General features: G+C 38.8%; 2 protein-coding genes across 6 annotated transcripts in view; both read right to left on the reverse strand.

Moving 5' to 3' along the window:
- Positions 1-6,373, reverse strand: part of RICTOR (RPTOR independent companion of MTOR complex 2) — an 88,041-nt gene extending 81,668 nt beyond the window's left edge. For 3 of the 5 annotated variants that reach the window (XM_030466875.1, XM_030466878.1, XM_030466874.1), the window contains exons 1-2: positions 5,825-6,373; positions 5,617-5,664 (exon numbers count right to left, since the gene is read on the reverse strand). In XM_030466875.1, the coding sequence (XP_030322735.1) occupies positions 5,617-5,664; positions 5,825-5,873 (97 nt within the window). In that variant the 5' untranslated portion in view covers positions 5,874-6,373. The remainder of the gene's footprint in view (positions 1-5,616; positions 5,665-5,824) is intronic. The other 2 variants (XM_030466876.1, XM_030466877.1) reach the window with 1 other exon arrangement.
- Positions 6,374-14,902: 8,529 nt separating this feature from the next.
- The window catches only part of FYB1 (FYN binding protein 1), a 52,569-nt gene continuing 45,239 nt past the window's right edge, over positions 14,903-22,232 (reverse strand). The window contains exons 15-19 of the mRNA XM_030466873.1: positions 22,083-22,188; positions 21,601-21,763; positions 17,551-17,584; positions 16,250-16,281; positions 14,903-16,138 (exon numbers count right to left, since the gene is read on the reverse strand). Of these exons, the coding sequence (XP_030322733.1) occupies positions 16,116-16,138; positions 16,250-16,281; positions 17,551-17,584; positions 21,601-21,763; positions 22,083-22,188 (358 nt within the window). The 3' untranslated portion in view covers positions 14,903-16,115. The remainder of the gene's footprint in view (positions 16,139-16,249; positions 16,282-17,550; positions 17,585-21,600; positions 21,764-22,082; positions 22,189-22,232) is intronic.

The raw sequence follows: 22,232 nt of genomic DNA on the forward strand, positions 1-22,232 counted from the left end.
TTTTTCCTTCATTAAAAATATTTTCTGTTTTCAAGAAAATAAGTGAAATATTGCAAGTACATTTTAGTAATTCTGAGAAGTCCTAAGACTGCAAAAATGGTAATAGCTTCAGAAGCAAAGCCAAAGATACACAAGTGTTCTTAATTTAAACAAGGGCAGTGCACAATACAATTCCAAAACAACAGTCCAATAAAGTACATGTGCAGACAGGAAACCTGCATGCCAAAATTTTAAAGTGCGTATACTCAGCAATTCTAGCTCTCTTACTATTGAAACCTACCAAAAGGCTACCAAGAGCAGGCTGCCATAACTGATCACTCTCCCTTTAGTGTCCCTATGTAAAAAAAAACAAAATTACATCCAAGAATATGGAAGTAAAAAATTTCTCAGATAGCAAAACAAGTAAGATCTCTCTCCAAATGTTTTTCAAGATGCTCCTTTTTATCTCAGAATAATAGAACAAAAAAATCAATTACCTTCTTGTTTCTACTACAGCACCTGTTACAGATGCTTTAACTAGGGAGCAAAAAAACAGCTACAGCACTGCGAGATCTGCTCTAATGTAAGTCTCCAACTATAACTACCCATCACAACAAAGACATGTTGCAAAGTGAGGGTGAAAGGGGCTCACACATTTTGTTTATTCTGGTATTTTTAAAATGCTCATTCTTCACAGTGCAGTGGAGCCCTGCTTCTTCGTATTTTCCAGACAGAGCACATATTGCAAGAGTACACAAGTAAAATCAAGGTTTCCCTAACAGTCTTGCCATTAGTGTGCATGAACTGCTTCTGAGCCACTAAGTAAGTATACACCAGCCACCAGCTCTGCACTGGTTCTCTTCCACCTCACTGCACGCACTCCAAGAGGGTTTTTCTCTCCCTCCCCCACTATCTGAACACTCAGTATCAGACAAGCGGCAAACCTCCCTGCTTCTTCCATACTGATGAAGGAAGCTGGATACAGTATGGTCTTCAAATCTCAAGCTGAATTTGGAAACAAAATTCATCCAGCTTTCTTTGACTGTCCCAGAAATAACACTAAAAAATGTCCGACATTTTTGTGGGCTGCAAACTGTAAATAGCATCCCGAGATGTTTGCTCTCCACACAATGCACTACAGTTTGCCATGTGGGCCCTCGGAATCAAACACAACATGGTTTAAAGTAAGGCAAGCACTGTAAGAAAACTAATTCTGTTCAGATCCTGTGAAGTTAAACACAGCTTCTGTGTCTTATTTTTACCTACATGATAGAAGGAAAAGATGGACACTGGAGGCAAAAAAGGAAAAGGGTGATTTTTCAGATAACACTAGCCAATTTTGTTAAACTCACTCTTGGGAAGGAAAAAAGAGCCAGTTTTTTCATCTACTTTATTCATATGAGTCTTGTATTGCACCCAGAAGACTCAACACTTACAAAATAGGTAATTAGCTGTACAAGAAAAGATGCCAAGATACCTCATGATGCACATTTATAATAATATGTGTGTATATATATTATATAACATATATTATTTTTTTAAAATTATATATAATAAATGTAAATACCCATGCTGGAGACAGGTATATGTCAGTTAATTAAAGCACCATAAAGTCAAAACTGTTGCCCTTAAAAAGGAAGAAATTAAAATACATAGACATGAACAGCACTTGACCATCAACAGTGGCACCGTTTTATTTCCCCCCAAAGGTTAAGTAAGTGAACAAGCTCTGAGAAGCTCCTGAAAGCCACTGCAGGCTTATAGTTACAGAAATCCAAGAAAACTGGCATCCCTTGAAGGACATTCAAAGAAGCCTGGCAACAGATAGGGCACTGTGAGACACAGCTCTCAACTAGGCCTTCACAACCCAAAGGCAACAGCTGGAACCCCAACAACAGAGGTGAGGAAAGAAAAGAAAACAGAGCATGGATTATAGAAACTTTTACAGCCCAGTCTTTTGGGAGGTATGTAAGTTTCTGTAATTCAGCTTGGAATACCTGTAAAACAGTCAGTATCTAAGATGAACTATGCTAAAGGCATATAATACTTCTATCATGGTTACACACACACAACAGTGACTTGACATAGTACAAGAATTGCCACCAAATGCACTAACTTGGTCAGTAACTCCCAACTGTCTCTCCAGACCTTCAGAAGTTAGGAGCTTGACTTCAGTAGTCTAATTAAACCAATATGCCTCATCCCACTGCTAATTCCTTCCAGCTGACTGCAATGGGAGTTGCACTGGTGTCAAATCTGTCCTCCTTTTCCTTTTCTGTTCTATTCTAAGCAGGTAATGTAATACAAGGCCAAAATATGAGTACTATGAATCTCAATTACTAATTGCAATTTTGTAATCAAAAGGAGACATATAACCTTACACAGACAAAAGCAATGAGCCTAACCAGCACCTGGACAGCTTTTTTATTGTATCAATATGATACAATTTATTTACTAATGATATTTGGGTCCAGGACAAATTTTCCAGAGTTTATCATCCTTTCAGCTAACTGATTTTCTTAAGACAATTATTGTCTCATCATCACAAAACATGTCTCATCATGAAACATCTTAAAAGATGAGGCGCAGTCAGGGTTGAGTAGCCCAGTAGATTAAAAAAAAAAAATTTTAAAAAAATAACCAAACAAGTAAAAAAAACTAAACCAAACCAAAACAACAAACTTGCAAAACCAAAAACAATGACGAAAAATCAAAACAAACAAAAAAACAAACAAACAAAAAAAACCCCACAAAGAACCCAAACAACACTAGGAATAGCAAACCACAGACTTTCCATAACTATCTTTAACCAGGCTAATCTTGTACATAGACATGTCACATACACAAGCATACATTATGCAATATCATATAAAATAGATTTCATAAACAGCATGATGTATCACTTGTAAAAAGACAGAGCACCAAAAAGCTCCAAAAAGTAAATCCTACACTACTAGCCATGGTAAAAATATGCAAGAGAACAACATGATGCATTCTGGGAAAACATGGGCAATCTTCAAAGAACAGAAGCAAAGAAAAGAGCAAAGAAAAAGCATGCAGGGAAAGGCAGATAAGCTCTACAAGCAGCGAAGTACTCAGCAAGCCTCAATGCAGTAAAAAGCCCAGAAGAAGTAGGACCCAAAGATCCACTAACAGTGCTAGCACTGTCCCTGCATCTGTTACTAGTTCTGAAGTACTTAACAGCACTGACCCCTCAGACAAACACTGTATTTAGCATACGTGCCACAGGTATAGCTAGTCAAGGTCTGACCTGTATGCTAAGTCCTGTTTGTCAAGCTGCCACTAATAGGAAACTCTTTAAAACAAGGCAATACCAGTATAATTTCACATGTTTGTAATAGAGGCCACTGTAACTAGAAGTATGAGGCTGAGGCACTGGTTATGATGATTCTGTACTTTGCCCAGGTCAGGTTATTTCATTGTTATCAACATAAAGTTCAATTCTCTGGGGAAACAAAACACAATCAAATTTTACATTACTGAAAATGTGACCCCCGTAGAAAACTATGGGATTTGCTCGACACAGAGAATCAAAACAGTGTATTATTAGTACAGAATTAGGCTAACAATTTAAAATATTTAAACTACTTATATAACTATTTTAACAGCTGGAAAAACAGTTGTGTTCAGTGGGGAAACCAAGTTACCATTTAGCTTAGTTAATGTCTTGCTGACAGTTTCCAACTTTTCACTTTTGTTTTCTCTTTAAAATGAAGTTAATGCTCCCTGTGGACAGATACATGGTTACTGATGAGTCAGCTGCAGTTTCTCTGACTAAACTTGAAAACTTTCACTTTTGTCATACAGTGTTCACAACTAACCTTCAAGCAGCATATTACTCAACTGCAACTACTGCCACAATGTTAGGCTTAGCTGGTTGGTTGGTTTTTAAACAGGGATATATAGAACCAAAACATTTTTTCCATTATATTAAAAATTTATCTTGCACCCAAGAGCCTCTTTTGCACTACCATACAGTAGTTATACTGCTACTACTACAGGTCTCGTGGAATCACATGGCAAAAAACAGTATCATAATGATAGCTGTATATCAGTTTCTGAGTAAAGCATTTGAAACAGACCACACCTAAAAATTACCACTGCAGCATTTAAATTTTGCGTTTTGTTCTTTCACATCAGAGCACTTTGGTATGCTACACAACATGAAAGTTACTAAACCCATTCAGAGAATTTTTGAAATCTTGATTCTGTAAATTTCACGAACAGATAAATCTGCCTACAATAATAACTGTGTCATGTGTTTTTCTTGTTAAGGCCTTTGTCCCACATTTTGTTGATGAAAGTTTCACTTGTTTTAATTTTAAACAATGTCTCACTAAAGTAATCATGTCCATTTAAAGACGGGAAGGGAAGAGATACAGGAGCCTGTTTCTTTAAACCAAAAAAACCTCAGTGCTTTTCCCAAGAACTAAAATATATTTATAAATATGGCATGTAAACACAGTTTCCTTTCAGCCCATGGTAAAACTGCTTAATAAAAAAAATTCTAAATAAAGCTCATAACGGAGAAAAAAAAAAAAAAAGAACAGAAAAATGGTTGATACAGCCCCTCTGACTAAGCTGAAAATTTTGTGGATGCTACTAATATTTGTATTTCAGTTATATTTCCCAGTCCACTTTCCTCTCATTGATCCTGTCATTTCATTGCCCACTTCCTCATAAAATGGACCTGACCTAATAAAGATAGCAGCAGTCCTGGATCTTCTGGAGCAGTTTACATACTACAAGTATGTACTTTATTCCCTTCTCCAGATGAAAATACTGCCCCAGGGAAGATCATTGCTTCTGAGCCAGCTGGTTTTCTGCATTTGACTTGGCTCTCTGGAAACACCTAACCTTAGCCCTCTTCGAGGCAAGATGAACTACAAGTTAGAACAGAGAACGACTTTTGTCCGAGACAAAATCAGTGTGTAGCAGATGCCAGCGTTGCTTCCTTCCCCTTATACCTCCCAAACATCCGAGAGCAGTGGAAGATGCTCGGAGCAATTTAACAAGTAAACGGGAGACGAGCGCCTTCTGGTATTACCGCAAAGGGCTCCGGGCAAGGAGGTAGCCAGCCGGGCGAGGACAGGCTAGGATATACGGCAAGGGAGGAGGCAGGACCAGCCTGACGAGGGGGACGCCAAAGGTGCACAGCGCAACCAGCCGAGCGGAGCGACCAGGAGGGAGCCCGGCTGCCAGGGCAGCCCCGCTGCGGGACGGGCGCAGCCAACCACCTCCTCCTCCGAAAACAACCCCAGGCGTGGCCGAGAAGCCTCTGTCCCCACGCAGGGGCTCCACTCGCCTGTGAGCAGGGGAGGGCCCACCCCATGGCCCCAGCAAGGCACGGCTCGGCGGTGCCCGAGGTGCCCGTACTGCCCCGCCGTCGGCGGGGGCCGAGGAGAGGCTTCCACCTACGGGCAGCTTCGCTCACTACAGGACGCCGGGCAGCCCACCCGCGCCGGGCACCGGCACCCCGCTCCCTCCCCGCCTCCCCGCCCACCGAGCCCCCGCGGCCGCCCTCGAGCCCAGGCCGCTCGCAGCCGGCAGCTTTTCCCCCGCCCCGGACGCGCCGTGAGGGGCAAGCGGCCACCGCCGCCGGCTGACGGCTCGTACCTCGGCTGAGGTCCAGAGGGACGTTCTCCTCGCCGCTGTCGTTGCGACCTGCGGGGACGAGGGGAAAGAAACGCGTTAGGCTCGGTGGGGAGGAAGGAGATCGAGAAAGAGGATGGAAGGGTACGGAGAGGGCGGCCAGGCACCGGCGTGGAGCGAAAGCCGGCAGGAGGGCGCAGCCGGCCGCCGCGGCCTGCCCGGGGCCCCTTACCTCGGATGCGGAGGTGCCTCAACGAGCGGGCGCGGAGACTCACCGCCATGTTTACGGCCCCGCAGTCACAACACCGGAAACCTCGCCCGTTCTCGCGAGGAGAAGCCCGCGGAGCCGCTGCCGCTGCCGCCGCCGCCAGGGCCGGCGCCCCCTCCCCTTCTCTCTCCTACCCTCTCTCCGCCCTCTCGCCGAGCCGGCGGCAGGAGGAGAGCGGGGGCGGCTGAGGCGAGCTGGGGCGGGGCTGCTGGAGCGGGGTTTGTGCGGCTGCGGCCTCTTTCCCCTATTGGAACGGTGCTCGGGCCCTCCGAGCCAGGGGAGAGGTGGGAGCAGGGGGCGGGCCTCTAATACTAGAGGGCTGATGGAAGCAGCCGCCCCGTCAGCCTGCCCGGCGTGGCGGCGGAGGCCTCCGCATGCCTCAGGTCTGGCCTGGGCCGCGCTGGCAGCGCCTGAAGGGGAAGCAGCGCCCTGCGCAAACCCGCACGGCCCCAAGGGCTGCGCCCGCCGGCGGGGTTCACTGCGGGGCTTCTCCTCAGGCCGCCTCAGAGACTTGAAAGCGAAGGGCAAGGACGGGAACGGAAAGGGCATCTGAGGCGGCTTCCCTCCGCCCCCGCTGCGCTAGAAAAAACGTGGAGAAATGCCTCCTTTTCCTGCAGAGCTTGCCCTGCTGGGAACTGGCTTCCTATATAAATGCTTCGTCACCACACGAGTGGTTTGGTCTGACAAGTGAAATTCTCTTTTTTTCCTCTTCCTCTTTGTCTTCTGCTTTCTTCTTTATGTATTTATTTATTTTTTAATGAGGTTTTCCCTCGTAGTTCCTTTCTTTTAAGCTACATTTGCCTTGTGATGAGATGATAATTCACACAGATGGGGCACTGCTTTGTTCAGTGGATGTTTTCTGCTGGCTGCTTTGTGATAAGTGGAGTAATTAAAAACAAGGGAAAAAGTCCATTCTTTCATTGCTTTATTGACCCACTCCCTCTGGGTCTCTGCTGTTTCAAGTGCTGATCTGATAATTTCTTACCTTGATGTCTATTAACCATTGGTATAGAGCGCATGTGTGTATATATATATACATATATATATATACACACACACACATCACTCAGAAAGTACTCTTTCTGCAAGGAATGGTATACTTCTAGATACTTGTTTTTTCCCTTTCTAGGCAGAAGTTTAAAGCAGGACGTTGTGTCCTGACATTTTGCACAGCCATAACCCAGGCAAGGTCTTGCACTCAGGCTTCCCAAATTCTCAGGAACAAAACTAAAAATAATAATTCAGTTGAACTGTGTAAGTCACCAAGCCATATAAAAATAGCTTAGCAATCTGTAATACAGTGCCCAAGTATACCAAACTTCCTTGAATCATTTTATCAATATACCTCAGAGCTGCACTTTTAAATATTATGTTCAGGGAACACGCAAGTTCCTGAAAATGCCAAATTAACTACTTCTTGTGGTAGTAATTTTGTATCCTGTTTACTACAAATTCTTCTTGGATTAAATTTCACATAGGCTTTGAGGCAAAACTGAGCATTGGTCCACTATAAAATTTCTGGATTGGATTTAAACTTGCAATCTCTGCATAAAATGATGTGGAACTTCATGCTAAACGCTAGTGTCATACAGCTTGTTTTCTTCCCTTAAAAGTCAGAGCCACATGATGGATGGATTGTAAAACAACCAGATCATCTTCTATCAAGAGGGATTAAGAAACAATTAATATTTAAACTCCAGCGTTTAAAACAAAACATTTTAAACAAAACATTTTAAACAAAACTTTGCAGCTTTGTTCCTGGAGGCACCCTTTAATAATCAAAATATTTCAGTTAACCAGTTGTGTTCCATATTTCTGGTTTGTTTTGGTGTGTTTGTTTATTTGTTTATTTCCCCCCTATTTACATTTGAATCACACAATCAAAATTGAGGCTGTCTCTGATAACAACACAGAATGCCATGATGTCAGCTATAGGTGGCAACCCACAAAGCTACACGGAAGGTAGCTACAGGTATAATGAATATTTGCCACAATTAGGGAAAAAAAACCCCAACATTAAATTGTTAAGGTTTCATGCTGGTGAAATGGAAAAGAATAAATATGCATTAACCTTAACTTCCACCTAGATATGTAGGAGCTCCCCCTCAAAAAACAACTCAAAAACCCAAAAACAAATTAATAAAAAAACCCACAACTCCCCCCCCCCAAGCCAAAAAGTAAATCCGTCCTTTAAAATGTCATTGTCACTGCCTGTATGAGAGACCCTCACCCTGTAAGAGTAGAGAACATTTTGGGATCTGTTTTTTGAGCTTTTCCAGTTTCTGGTCTCCCATTAAATGGAGGAAAAGACTACTTAGGAAAAAGTAAGACATAAGCTCTATTTTCTGAAGCCAAGAAATATTTTTCCAAGAGCCTGTAACAACAGGACAAGAGGTAATGGCTTTAAACTGGAAGAGTGTAGATTTAGGTTAGGCATTAGGAAGCAATTTTTAGTGTGAGGGTGATGAGCCCCTGGCACAGGTTGCCCAGGGAAGCTGTGGCTGCCCCGTCCCTGGACATGTTCAGGCCAGGTTGGATGGGGCCTTGAGCAGCCTGGTCTGGTGGGAGGTGTCCCTGCCCATGCAGGGGGGACTAGATGATCTTTAAAGTCTCTTCTAACCCAAACACTGCTATGTTTATATTATTATGATTCTTTGAATATTGGCAATGGAGGTATAAAAAAGGAAGGTATAAAGAAATCATCACTGATAGAATTAAGTATTTCAGAAGCTGATCAGTGGCCAAATAGGATAGATTGGTCTTCACCAAAGATGACTGGACCAATCTTTGAATTATTAGATACTGGTTTATCCATTTGGTATTGCAATAATCACTTGACCTGGTTTTTCTTTTATAAAAAAAATCTCAGACTGTAAAAATGTCTGCCTCAGCAGCAGCTCAGTCACATAAAGAACAAGTGCTGGTGGGTGTTTGGTTTGGAAGTTCTACAGTTTGAGACAACCAAATCCAGCTGATCAGAACATTTTTTGCAGGTGGACAAATAATGCATATCAAGTTTTTGGTGGGTCTGTACTACCAGCACTCAGTCTGCAGTAGCACAGAGGTTCTGGAGCTTAGCTGCACAGTGCCTGGGCTGTGGGCAGCCATGCAATGATGTCCTCAGACCTCTGAGTGCCACACAGATGGCATAAAGCAGTAAGAGCCTGCACATCACATCTCCATCCAGTGATAAGAGCAATCTGTGGGAGGATGCAGCTGCAGCTCAGGGCTTGTGTGCCTGTTGTGCAATGAAAGGTGTTAGAATCTGCTGGGGAGAGGATTGTGCTGCAAGATCAAAGAGACTGAGTCTTCAGATAACATGGGAAACAAGGGGAGAAATGTGATCCTACTAGCTGCAGCCTAATCTACATAAATCAAAGGCCCTTAATAAGCTGTGTTTGTGTCTCAATAATACAGCAATGAGCAGAAATAGGAAAGATCCTTCCTCCTGCCTGCAATTTCAACTGTCTGCTGGAAACAGTACCTCTTTGCCACAGGGCCTGCCAGAGGATCTGAGAAAATACGAACATGACTAGAGTTTTCTGTTGAAAATGTAGAAGGATTTCAGATATTGGGAAGGGCAGAAGTCTATAAACACATTATGAAAGCATGGGTATTGCATAGTACACCCTTCTGCTCCCTTGGTAGTCCAGCTGACTCCTGGAGATGTTTGGGGGGGGGGGCACTAGGATGGAAACCCTGTAAATAGGTACTGGGCCATCTTTGAACAGGCTTGAATTGGTCCTGCTCCAATGTGACAGTAGAGACCATCAAGGTGTAGTACCCAGGAACATTGATTTCTTGACACTTTTAAGTGACTGGTATCGTCTCAGCTAAAGTGCCTAGGCTCCTTTTGGCTAAAGCAAAGGGGCGGGCTGCCAAACTGCTCAGACTGGGACAGTGCAGAAAATGAGTTGAGCAAGGAGGACCACAGTGTATAACCACTGGGTTTGGGTGGATGCTGAATATTTTTTGTTGCTGAGCTATGTGTTAGGGTTTTTATTTGTTCTTTTTTGGACTTCTGTTCACCAAATAGTTTGGAGGAGAAGCAAGGCACAGTTTGCATATTGTTCCCCAGGGAGGCTGTTTCCATTGTATTTGCTTTCTTGTGGTGTGATTGCTTTGCTGGCAGATGCAGAATGTTCCTGGTGGATTCGTATGAAATGCTTTTCAAATACAATCCAATTGATATATTTCTACATATATTGTTACAGAAAAGGAATTCTACAGATATTATTTGTTAACGCGGTATGATGGATCTACGTAATTTCATCAACATAGTACCCTTAAATCCAAACAGAAATAAAAAAGCTATGAATTATGCTCTGAATTGATTACAACTGGATAAAATGTGAGTATCCAGTAATGGAAAAAACTAGAAATGAACATATAGTGCCTAGCAGAAAACTAAAAAGGGCAATAATAAGCAACACACTAAAACAACAACAACCAGCAGCAAAATAACAGAATGTAAAGTAATGCAACAAGACTTCCTAATCAACTGGGCAGACTGCTAACTGGATTGTTAATTAGTGCGATCTCACACTTAGGTGCCCATTCATGTAAAATTTTTCACAGCATTCTGCAGTACATAATCCTATTGAAGCTGTGAAAAGCAACAGGTGTTGAATTTGGGAATGGTTAGCATGTTAATTAGAACTGGGGAAAAAATCTTAAAAAAACCCCGCAGCTGTTAAGTGTTTCAATCCAAATAAACTCCAGCAATAGGGCTGAAGATGTGTGTAAAGGTAATTTTTCATGATACAATTTGAAATCCATAGGGCAGCAGAAACAATTTTTTGTAAGTAGTGTCTTAAAAAAAAAAACAAAAAAACCAAACTAAAAACGAAGAAACACACTAGTATTTTCTTTGGGCACCAATCATTCAAGTCTGGCTAACATTTTCATAGCAATCCTGGTATTCATACTGAAATAGGTGGATATCTGAGACACTGTGGAGTCAATGGGTATCATAAGAACAGACTTCAGTTTCTTATATGAGTGGTGGCAAGTAGTTTGAACATTCTTTGCAATGCAGAAAGGAGCAGAAGGGATGAGATAGAAAAGCTATCCTTTTTTAGATTTAATTTAAGCTGGCAATACTACAATTTACTTATATAAAGTATCCTAACTTCAGTACTGAAAAAAATTTCTCCTGGTTACTGAATACAGAATGATTGGCCTGATTTTGAACGCTATGGCATAAACAGTGTAGAACATAATACACAAGAATTTAAAGTTTTCTCAGTGGTTGGTGAGTGATAAAACCTCCGCTGGTATCATTTGCAGAGTTGGGGATCTTGCCCAAAAAACGAGCATTTAAACAGAGTAACTTTTAAAAATGGAATAAAAATAAAAATTCCAGGTGCATGAATGCAGAAATAGGGGAAGAGTTTAAAAGGGTGACGAGAAAGGAGCAAGGGAGCATAAAAGCAAAGGACAGAGTGCCATGGTCAGAGGACCAAGGAAGAAGGAATAACTCTAGGGAACAGGAAGTAATCAAGAAAGCAAGTAGAAGAGTACAGAATATATGTCAGGAGGTGAAAGGAGGCAATAACAATAAAAAAAATAAGGATGTCTTTATATCAATACAGAAGAAACTGAGCTTACCTGTATGTGCTGGGAGGTATGTGATAGCATCATCCACTGCAGAACATAAAACAAGCTGAGATTCAGGAGAAGGAAAGGGAGCTTGGCAGAGTGTCCCTTCTGTCAGCAAGAAAAGGGGATGGGAGCCCTGTATTCTATGCCTGTGTTTTGTGTACATATTCCAGCTGAACTGCACCCACAGGCAAATGAAGGAGCAGGCAGCTTTTCCTCCTAAGAACTTGAAAATCAGGAATCAAGCCAACAAAAGAATTAAAAAGCAGGGGAAAAAAGCCAGTGCTAAATTTTCTTTTTTCTGGTCTCATGGTAGGATTTGTCAGTATTACTGAAGTAGTGCAAATTGTATAGTGTTTCTTAAAACCTTTGGTATCCATGTAATTCACATTTCATTAATGTTTGTGTTGACATTTTGCATACTTCTGTTCTGCCTAACAGCAAATATTTTAAGTTTAAGCAGTATTTATGTGTCTGTGTGTTAAGAAAGTAAACATATCTTTCCATATTCTTTTCAACAAGGCCCACATATAAAAAGCCTGGAGCAAGAAACACTATATGCTTAATAACAGCTTAAGCCTTTCCTTCAAAGTCCTTTAAAAGGAGGCAAATAGACATAATTTAAGAAAATAAATACATGTTCAGAAGCCAGCTAGCTAGAATGAAACACAGAGAAGAAAGGCTTTGTGAAATCCATGTAATTTTGCCACACCCAGGGAAAGAAGGGAACCTGAGGCTGTTGCTCTGCAAAAGGCTAGGACAGGTTGCAGTGGCATTAACCAGTACTGTGGTTAACCTGAGATAGATTCCAGCTGGCTAGGATGCTGGAAAGTGTTTAGGATGACCCCTCAGCTGCACAACGACCTTGTTTGTTAAGATGGGCTTAGCAGTCAGGGCGGAGACCTCAGAGGGCTACACTGCTATTTTGGGTGAATGGCTTTTGATAAATTTTTTCAGAACTGATTTGGATGCCTCAGCCTGGCGTATACCCAGACCAGATACACGTAAGTGTTTAATGCAGGCAAAAGCCAAAGACCTGACTCAAAACAAAGCCAAAAAACTTGCTATCATCATGGGAGTTGAGAAACAGCAAGTGGTGTTAAGTGGAGATAATAATGTGGGGCATTCAGATCTAGAATTTGTACCCACTTTTATTATGTTTCATAATCATAAACTATTATTTAATTTTTCATCCGTTTACCCTATCTGGCCCACTTTTATTCCTGTAAATATAGTGTATTTAAAATACACATTTTGGATGCTAATCCTTTCCAGACACGAGGTGTTTTCTCTCTTCTTGTGTTTAACCACAAGTAGAGGAAGAGAAAATAGTGTCCTAATCTATGGAAGTACTACAACCATGATTAATTTAGCTTCAGTGGTTTGGTTTTATATCTGGGATTAATGGATATGTACCACAAACTGTCCTATGTTCACGCCTTCCTTGCATACATTATAAAAGGGAATAAAATGTCTTCCTGTCTCACAAGATAAACAGGAATCTGAGATATCAATGTGATTAATGGAATGAGAAACTAATAATTCTGGCTACAGCATAGGCATGGGAAGATTTTCACTAAATAAAGGAGTGGCCAGAAACTGAGCAAGCAGGGCTGAACAACTGCCTTTTCTGTTAACTCTCATCCAGGCCATGCACTAAATGAGGTGGCAATCCTGTGGAAAAAAAAAAATACTCAGCCATCATATAATTATGGACTGTGCACATGGTTAAAGATGCATCCACACAAGGAGGCAGAGATGGGGCTGTGCAAATACAAAATAATTTCCTGCACCCCCTAACACTGGGGTGCTGTTGTAAAGTTAAAGGCAAATGCCTTTCCACTGTTGGATGGTATGGGACTGCTATGCAGAACTCACCAAGGTACCTATACTTTTACAGGTCCATTGGTTTCCTCAGAAGTTGTCTTATTTTACATCAAATATACCACATGCACGCACACGTGTACACACACACGTTTGCACCTGTATCTGTCATGAAGTAATGTGCAAGGAGTTAGCTAAATCTCACAGTGAATCTGTATTCCTCCACTGAATTCCCTTCCCCTTACTAAAGCACTAATCTTCACAGTTGTGGTGGATTATGCAATGAGATCACACACAGAGGAGGGTTTTGTTACCACCGTGGGAGGGGTAGCCGAGGGATCTGCAATTATGTGGATCAAGAATATAAACCTCTTACACAGGAATGCTCAGGAGATCAGCTGCATTCCTGCAGCCCAGAGCCTTCAGTAACAGCAGAGAAATGCTCAAAGCTCCTGAATTAAAGAAGTCTTTTTTGCCCTCGAGTTTTTGTTTTGATTAGCCTGTTTACTGGTGCAGAGTAGAGGTACAACACAGACAGGAAGCCAGCTCTATTTACCTTAACTGGGGTGTTCATGCTGAAGTCTAATTTTATGTCAATATTTTGATGTTTTCACTGCTGAATGTTTTAGCAGACACATCCAGATACTTAAGGTTTATAGACTTAGTTTGGAGAGGGAAAAATAATGAGAGAGAGAACAGCTTTCCCTTTCTTTCCTTCTGACTTTTGAATGGTAACAGGGTTTCTCACTCTCACTTGTAATTTATCTTATCGTACAGTTTTTATTAAGCTGCCTAAGTATAGATTTTCCTGTTTATATAATTTTTTGCTTATATTTCACTTTCTGGACAGTAATTACTGACAAACAAATTCCACATTGTAATCGTTCTGCCTTTGCAGTAATAATGAAGTTGATTTTCACAATGTCAGCTGCTCAGTGATCATTTTCAGACATTATTTTTCAGCTACTGTTAATCTACTTCAGCAGAAGATTATGTATACACCATTTTTGTCAGTTAACACATCTTTATTTAGAAGAAAGAAAAAAAAATCATCCAGAAAGCAATACTAGTAAAGTAATGAAAAGATAAAAAATGCGAGTAATCTTCCAGCATGTAGTACCTTAGAAATACATTTCAACAGCCTGTAGCAGTTCCAGTATATTTTGAACTTTGCAAAAAACCACATGGATTTTTAGCTTGAAGTATCATGATTATTTCTTTTGATAATTTGATGTATCATAAGATCACTTCAGTCAGTATAATCAGTAAGGAAACACAGTACCTACTACACATCAAGGCTTAGTGCATCGCAAAGCTGTTCAAAATAGAGGATCGAAAAATAGGATATCACAAAGAATACAATTCACTTCTTTTTCAGGGAAAAAAGAGGTTTGTGTTATGCTAAATCCTCTAATACAAGATAAACTATATTCAAAAGGAAAGTTGTTTTGTTAGTCTTACTGCAACACATTAACTTGTACTATCAGTTAAAATTAAAAGAAGACAGAATTTATTTTAAATTTAACACAACCTCCTTCTCTCCTCCCCTCCTCCCCCCCTTTTTTTTTTGAGATAATTAACCATGTAAAGCATGAAACTATTTATCCTGTTGCTAGGTAATAAGTGGTTGTGTATTTCTTGATGTCTGGGTTCCCTCTGAGATCTCTAGCATATCACTATTTGATGCAAATACACTATTGAATCCCCTTGAAAAAAAAATAACTGGCAGAACATAGCCAAATAGCCAGACATATTCATCATACTTAATATACAAAGTCATGTTTTAAATTCCCGTGCTGGTGCTGATGTTTGCACATAACATTAGTATTTGTATGCCTGGATGTTGTTTATGTAGCAACTATAGAACCAGAAACTCAACTTTTAAATACATCTTTTCAGAGTATTATCATTATTTTAAAACCAGTATAAAATAGCTTATAGGCTATGATTATCACTAGTTAGTTTTACATTTGATATCCCCATTCCTCCTTAGAGATTTACTGCTTTTTGAACCACCATAAAATGCACTTCTGTAAGATGAAATCCCAGCTTAGCTGAAGGGAAATCTAAAACTTCTTGAGCCAAATTTTGTTTAATGTTTATAAGCTAAACTTGTGAGCTTGCTACATTTCTCTTGTTTGCAGTGCACCTTACTTCTCTTGAGCACTATAGAAGACTTGGTTATCAGGAGGAGTTGCTTGCACTGATCCAGCCACACTGGGTTTTGGTTATCTTGTGCAAGGAAAAAACCATCATGCATTTACAAATACATGCTCCGTTTTCTGCACGTGCTCACACATGGGAGTTCACTGTAAATGCCTTTTAATTTCCAGTAAACTCTGATATATAAATGCAAATTGAAATACACTACCGATTCACCTGTGCATTTTACTTTGGTTTACTGCTTGCTTACTCAGATAACAGCAACTTTAACAAATGTTTCTACAGTGGGTAAGCATGTTGTTTAATAGGCAGAGTAAAATCTGTTCTCAGGGTCTGTTTGCCTCTGTATTCTTCATAGACAAGCACAGACCTCTCTAGTTGTAGTTAATTGCAGAACTGTTGTCCATGGACTGTCACAAATGTGAAAAGGAAGTAGAAAAGTATAACCTTAAATATATTCCCTGAATTTTAGTTGCTCAGATAAATGGCAATACAAATGTCATACAAAGCAATGGATGGCAAAACCGTGCAATCTTAAAAAAAGGTTAACTGTATAGAAGACTGTAACTGATTAATATGTACTCATCTTTAATGACTTCTGTTGCTTTCACAATGTCCAAAATAGATATTCATTTTCAATGAAGCTTTACTTGCATAGAATTCTTTATCAGGCATTATCATAGATGCAGCCTGAAATGGAAATGAAATGCAAAAATGTTAGTATTGTGTAGTGCTTCAAATCAAAGTTATTTTTTGTAATTGAATATAGTTATAGTATTTTTTGAACTCTGTTCAACGTACCATCACCGATATCATCATAAATCTCACCATCACTGTGAGTTAAAAAAAGAAAAATAATGTGTTAAAAACTGATACATGAGATACATTTTACTATTTGCATGCAGACAGAAAATAGTGTAGCAGATGGTTACAGATGTGTTATCAAGCAATTAATGTCCTAATTAGGAAATTGCAACCTTTGTTATAACAGAACAGTGTTGAGCCAGATGATCAGGTCAAATGATATTCAGTGAAAGGTAGAAGATCTGCATATATTTCTTTCTAAAGTGAAGGGCTTACTTATTAAAGGGTTGGTGTTTTAATTAAGTTGAAGGGATCTACAGAAAAGCTGGAGAAGGACTTTTTACAAGGGCAGGCAGTAATAGGATGAGAGGTCATGGTTTTTAGCTGAAGGAGGGTAGATTTAGAATAGCTGTTAGGAATTCTTTAGTGTTAGGGTGGTGAGACCAGGTAACTTTTGTACGCCCTCTCCCTGGAACTCTTCAATGCCATGTTCAATGGGGCTTTGAGCAACCAACCTGCTCTAGTGGGAGGTGTCTCTGCCTGTGCAGTGTGGTTGGAACTAGATGATCTTTACGGTCTCTTCCAACCCAAAAGATCTTAAGTTTCTATGATACTGCCACAAAAAATTAAGCACTTACTAATAAACATTTACATGCCCTCTATGGTTTTGGAAGAGCAGCATTTTAGACAATGAATTAAAGTAATTTCTTTAAGTATTACACGCTCCATGAATAGCAATTTTCAAAACAGGTCACTTGCATACATGGACAGGCCCACAGGTGCCAATAAAGCTATATATATATATGTGTATATATATATATGTATATATATATAAGATGTGTCTGTGAGCCTTTAATATTGTCAATTCTAAAAATGACATCTGATTTGTTATTTAAGAGTCTAACATAAAGACCATTAAAGGAAATGGACCTTGTCTGATGACAGTGTTGAATTAGAACCGTAATGCTGATCTCCATGCAATTATTTGGAACAACACTGCCAAGTATACTCAATCCCAATATGATTGAAATAAAAATAACCTAAAGAAAAATCCGTCCATTTTATTTAAACATTTGAAAATGGCATCAATACACTTAATTACTTTCATGTGCAGCATGAAAAATTTAAGCAATGAGGAATGGGAACTTAGAAAATTTTTAGCATGAATGTACACTAAAATAACTCAGTTTTTAGGAATAGAATTATATACTAAAATAATTGCATTTCACTTTTATTTAACAAGCAGAGCAACATTGACTGTTACAACAAATTTTACAAAAAGATAACCTTGTACTTACTTCTCAGCCAAATTGCTTCTCAAAACATAGCCATCTGTAAAATTGAAATATAAATGTATTTAAGTTAAATTTAAATATTCATGTTATTCCATTACTAGCACTACTGACTGGCAGTTTTTCTCTGAGATGGAAAGACATAATAAATGGATAATGAATTACAATGGATATATACTCAAGGAAAAAATTGCTATGTATTATTTTGGTTTTAACTATTATTATCTGCTTGGTTAGTATAATGTGGTGCCTTAGATAGCATATCAGAAAACTACAGTACCTCCACGACTAGTTAGGTGTCTACTGTGCCAATTATTTTACATATTAGTAAAAGGCCATTTGTCTTTTTTATTACCAGAGTTTCTATTGTGTACAAAACTACTGTTGAAATGAGAAAATAGTAATACCAGTTCTGCAAAATTAGGCTTTACTTACCTGGTTGCATGGGGGGGTGTGTGAAACAATGGGCGTTAAAACAAAAATATGGTACACAGTCTATAGCATAAAAATGGGGTGTAATAATAAATACATTATAATATTTATAATAAGATCCTTCAAGATGTGTATCTTATTTAATTATCATTTACTCCAGTTGTTTAAAAAATTAACTGTATCATACCGATAAGAGCTGTTTATATAGATAATGAAGATACCTTAGAAAAGTTACTCACTATTGAATTATTCTATTACTCTACTGCATTACTAATGAAATCAGATAAAACTACATGTATTTTTCAATATGTTTAATCTCTTGAAAAAACTACTTGCTGTTTTTGGTAATAGATACTACTGGATTACTTGACAATTAGTATGATGTTTATAAGCAAAGAGAAAGCCATAAAAATAATTATATATTTATAGGCATACAGTATGTTTCTACAAAATTAGAGCAGTTCTAAGGGAGAAATTTAATCTTGTGTTTTCTTTGGCATTGCTATATAAGTTACTCTCTTTTATTCATTAAGAGATTTTAAATGTTTACACTAAAACGACTGTTTTTTAGGAATTCATACACAATTCATAGTTTTTAGAATAAATATATTAGCTGACCTATAAACTTCTCAGAATTCTTGGGGCTGCTATTGCTCCATGTACTTACAGGAATCATTACCATTAGAAACTACAGAAAGTATCAGTTTTCTGCTGGTAGTGCTGTTGGCTATCTTCAGACCAGTCTGGCTGCATCCCCAGATGATACTGTTTATCTTAAAGAATTACTTCCTCCTTCACATGAATTTTTCTTTTCTGATATACAAGACATAGATGTACTTTTGCTTTTTTAAATGCACACTTGAATCTCCAGCTAAAGAATCTCATATTTTGAGTTACACCTTTTTTACTTCCAAGCCCTAATTTTATTATAGCTGAAGTTGCCCTTTTCAAGATTTTTTAATTGTACTAGTAGGGAAAAACTTCCCTTGTAAATTGGCATCAGACACAATGAGCTAGTACTTTTCCCAAAAGCTGCTAAATTATCAGTCAATCCACTGGCCAATGTTTTGGTGTATAAAAATATCCTAAGACTAAACAGTTACCTGAATGAAAAAATAGTTCTATGCATTTAATATTTGATTGCAGCTATGCAAGATAAAGCTTGCTTCATTTGCCTGTATTTATATCTTCACAGTCATGAAGATTTGTTAATTACATAAATTCTATTACAACTTCTGCCTCCTCAAAACTGCAGTTAATCTTCAGTAGTCAAAGGACACAACACTGCAGATTTTCAGTCACCTGTGTATTCTCTAGAGCTGAGTTTACGTCAATACTGATAGGGAAAGTTCTGTCTATTCAGGATATTCTTAGCCTGGTTGTCTTTCCTTTCGTTATATGGGATAAGGGCACGGAAATTGATTTTTTAAAAAAACCAAAATGCACAAAGAAGTTGTAAGCTTTTTAAAATTATCTTTAAGCAGAGTCCAGTACTTTCCAGGAATTCTGAACTCTCACTGGGAATCCTTTAAAATAAATTGGGTAGTCTAATATTTTCTATTTCTTCTTTTAATTTTCTTAAACGAAGCACATGAAAGCAAGATTTCTTCATGTACACTCATGGTGTGCAAACACTTTGCTCGCAAGCCAGATGTGCATGTGCCAGTCCTCCTATTGCTGCAAAGCATAGTCTAGGTAATTCTGATGGTCTCTAGCCCCTAAACATGTGGGAGATACAGTCTCTCAAATTTAGTAATCCAAAAATTACATACCAAATTTCCACTTTCTAACTAATGTATTTGCATTTATGTGGCTTCTATGATATTGAACAAGGCAGCTGGTCAGCTTACTTGTTTTTGACTGCTTCGCACCACTGAAAGCTATGACTCAGTAGGCAGCTGCTCTCTGACAATATAAAGGAAGCTTGGAGAGGACACAACTTGCACTTTCAGGCACTGAAGTTCATTCGTATCTTAATGCTCAAGCAAAATATATGAAAGTTAATGGAATGTTTTTTGTTATTTCAAAAGGTATGTGGGTCAGATGAAGGCAACAGTAAGTAGGATTTTGAGAAGGTAAACAAGAATCAGTTCCTTGTTTCACTTTTGAAAGTTTAAATAATTTCATAAAAACTAAAATAACTGATAGCATAATATGTACCTAAGATCATCAGCCCTTGTTTAAAAGGATGGGAGGACATTAAAACATAATTTTCTTTAGCTGCCAGTATAGGTGTGTGAAGCTTTGAGAGTGCTTCACACGATAAAATGGAAGAATTCATGTGCAAAAAAGTAACAAAATAATCTGTAATTATACATTTCCAGTCTACTTTTTCAAAAGGTAAAATCATAGCTTCAAGATATGACAAAATAGAGCAGCTAGAGCAAATAAGCCAAGCTGTCATGCACTTCAGTAAAGTAGGATTCAAACTTTGCTAATTAACGTGACAATTGACAGGGATCTATTCAGAGGTTTCCACAGAGGATATTTTTATTTGTTTTCCTCTTTTATGCATAGCAAAGCAGTAGTTCCTGTCACTGCTTGAAATACTTTGAACACTGTCTGAGGAAAACAGCCAACATGAACTACTTTCTTCTTTGTTATTAGCTGGGTTCAAAAAATACAGCATTGAAAGATGCTGGTTTGGAAGTGGCTACAGTACTTCAACCCATATTTTAAAAAATGTATGTGTGGGTATGCAAGAAATTCTCCTCATCATGCAGGCCTGCCAGAAAGAAGGCTATACTACAGACTGCAACAATTGAGTGCAGAGGTGAACAAAGTAGAATGAAAGTCTTTGAACCCCCTTCAGATATTTGTAGTATTGTAGTGTCTTCTATGTAAGTCAGAGGGCAAAAGGATAGGTGAGCAGAAGGATACTGCTACTTTGAACATCATCTGTTCCTACAAAAAGTGGATTTTCATTGGGAAGTTTGAAAAGTATTGTAACAGAAGCACATTAAGAAATCAAAACCCACAATAGATGGCCCAGACTTCCTCAAAAATGCAAAATCTTCTGCCAGTGCACACCCTGGCCAAAGGTTTCAAAGAAACACTGAAAGGCCTCACACAGCTGCCAAAACAAGCAGGCATATGGACATATGCCTTGGAAGACTCCTAAGCAGTTTACCCCCTAGCCTGTTGAAAAGATTAAGTTCCATCTCTGGAAATCCAAAGTAAGAAAATTGTTATTGGATTTCTCTTGGCTGCAAACAAACAATGGGCAAGTTCTTCCCAAACATGCAGCAAGGATTACACATTAACTAGATCCTCTGGGGTATCATAGATGTACTCTTTTTTGGTAAGTGTAGCAATACAGAAGCAACAAAACATCTGCTAATATTAGCTGATGCAAAGCAAGATTTACATAGTTAAGTTGTCATTTTTTTCACATTTGGTACCTCTGGTCTACTGGAGTTTTATTTTTCAAGGCAAGTCACTCTTCGAACACAATGATAAAATAACAATCTACCTCTTCTCAACCAGCAGGCAAGGAAAAAGGCAAGTATTATGTTCTGCTTTAATCTGTCATGGAAGGGAGTTTTTTGAAAGTATTTTTTTTACCCTTCCTGACTCAATCATTCTCTGATTTGATTTGTAGTATACTTTAAAAATAAAACTTACATTTTCCTTCTTCATTCCTGCACAGGACCTTGGTATCATCTGTGCTTTCTATAATTTCAAGAGACTCCCCTGGTTTAACTTGTAAGTCTTTAGGTCCCCATCTTCTCTGGGGCAAATCCAAGACCGTGGTGGCAGTATAAAGAACTTTAATTTCACCTTTAAACTGAAAAAAAATATGCTGATTAATAAATCATCAACATAAAGTTTATAATATTTTTTTTTAATGAATATATTCCCATTTATTACCAGTTTTTTTTGAAAATTAGGCACACAGTTATTTATGCTATATAGTAAGTTCTCATTCTTCCCATTTGGTCTTAAAAATGCTCAGATCACTTTTTTTTAGATGGAATAATACTTTAGCTTTCAAAGGGAAAGTAATGAATTCTTTAAAAATCAGGGGATAAAAATTAAAGGACACCATACAGATATTTTAATCTTTATATTTTATGTGAATAAAACTTAATTTAAATAAAACTTACTTTGAACCTTTTTCTGAGCATTTTCTCTTCTCTGTCCATGTCTTTACACTTCTGTGCATCTCTTTCATCTGATTTACCTTTTCCAAGGCTCACTGATTTTGACGAACTAAAACAAGAGGTTACAGATAAAACCAAAATGAGCACTACATC

This window comes from Calypte anna, chromosome Z (genome assembly GCF_003957555.1).
Source record: "Calypte anna isolate BGI_N300 chromosome Z, bCalAnn1_v1.p, whole genome shotgun sequence".
NCBI lineage: Eukaryota > Metazoa > Chordata > Aves > Apodiformes > Trochilidae > Calypte > Calypte anna.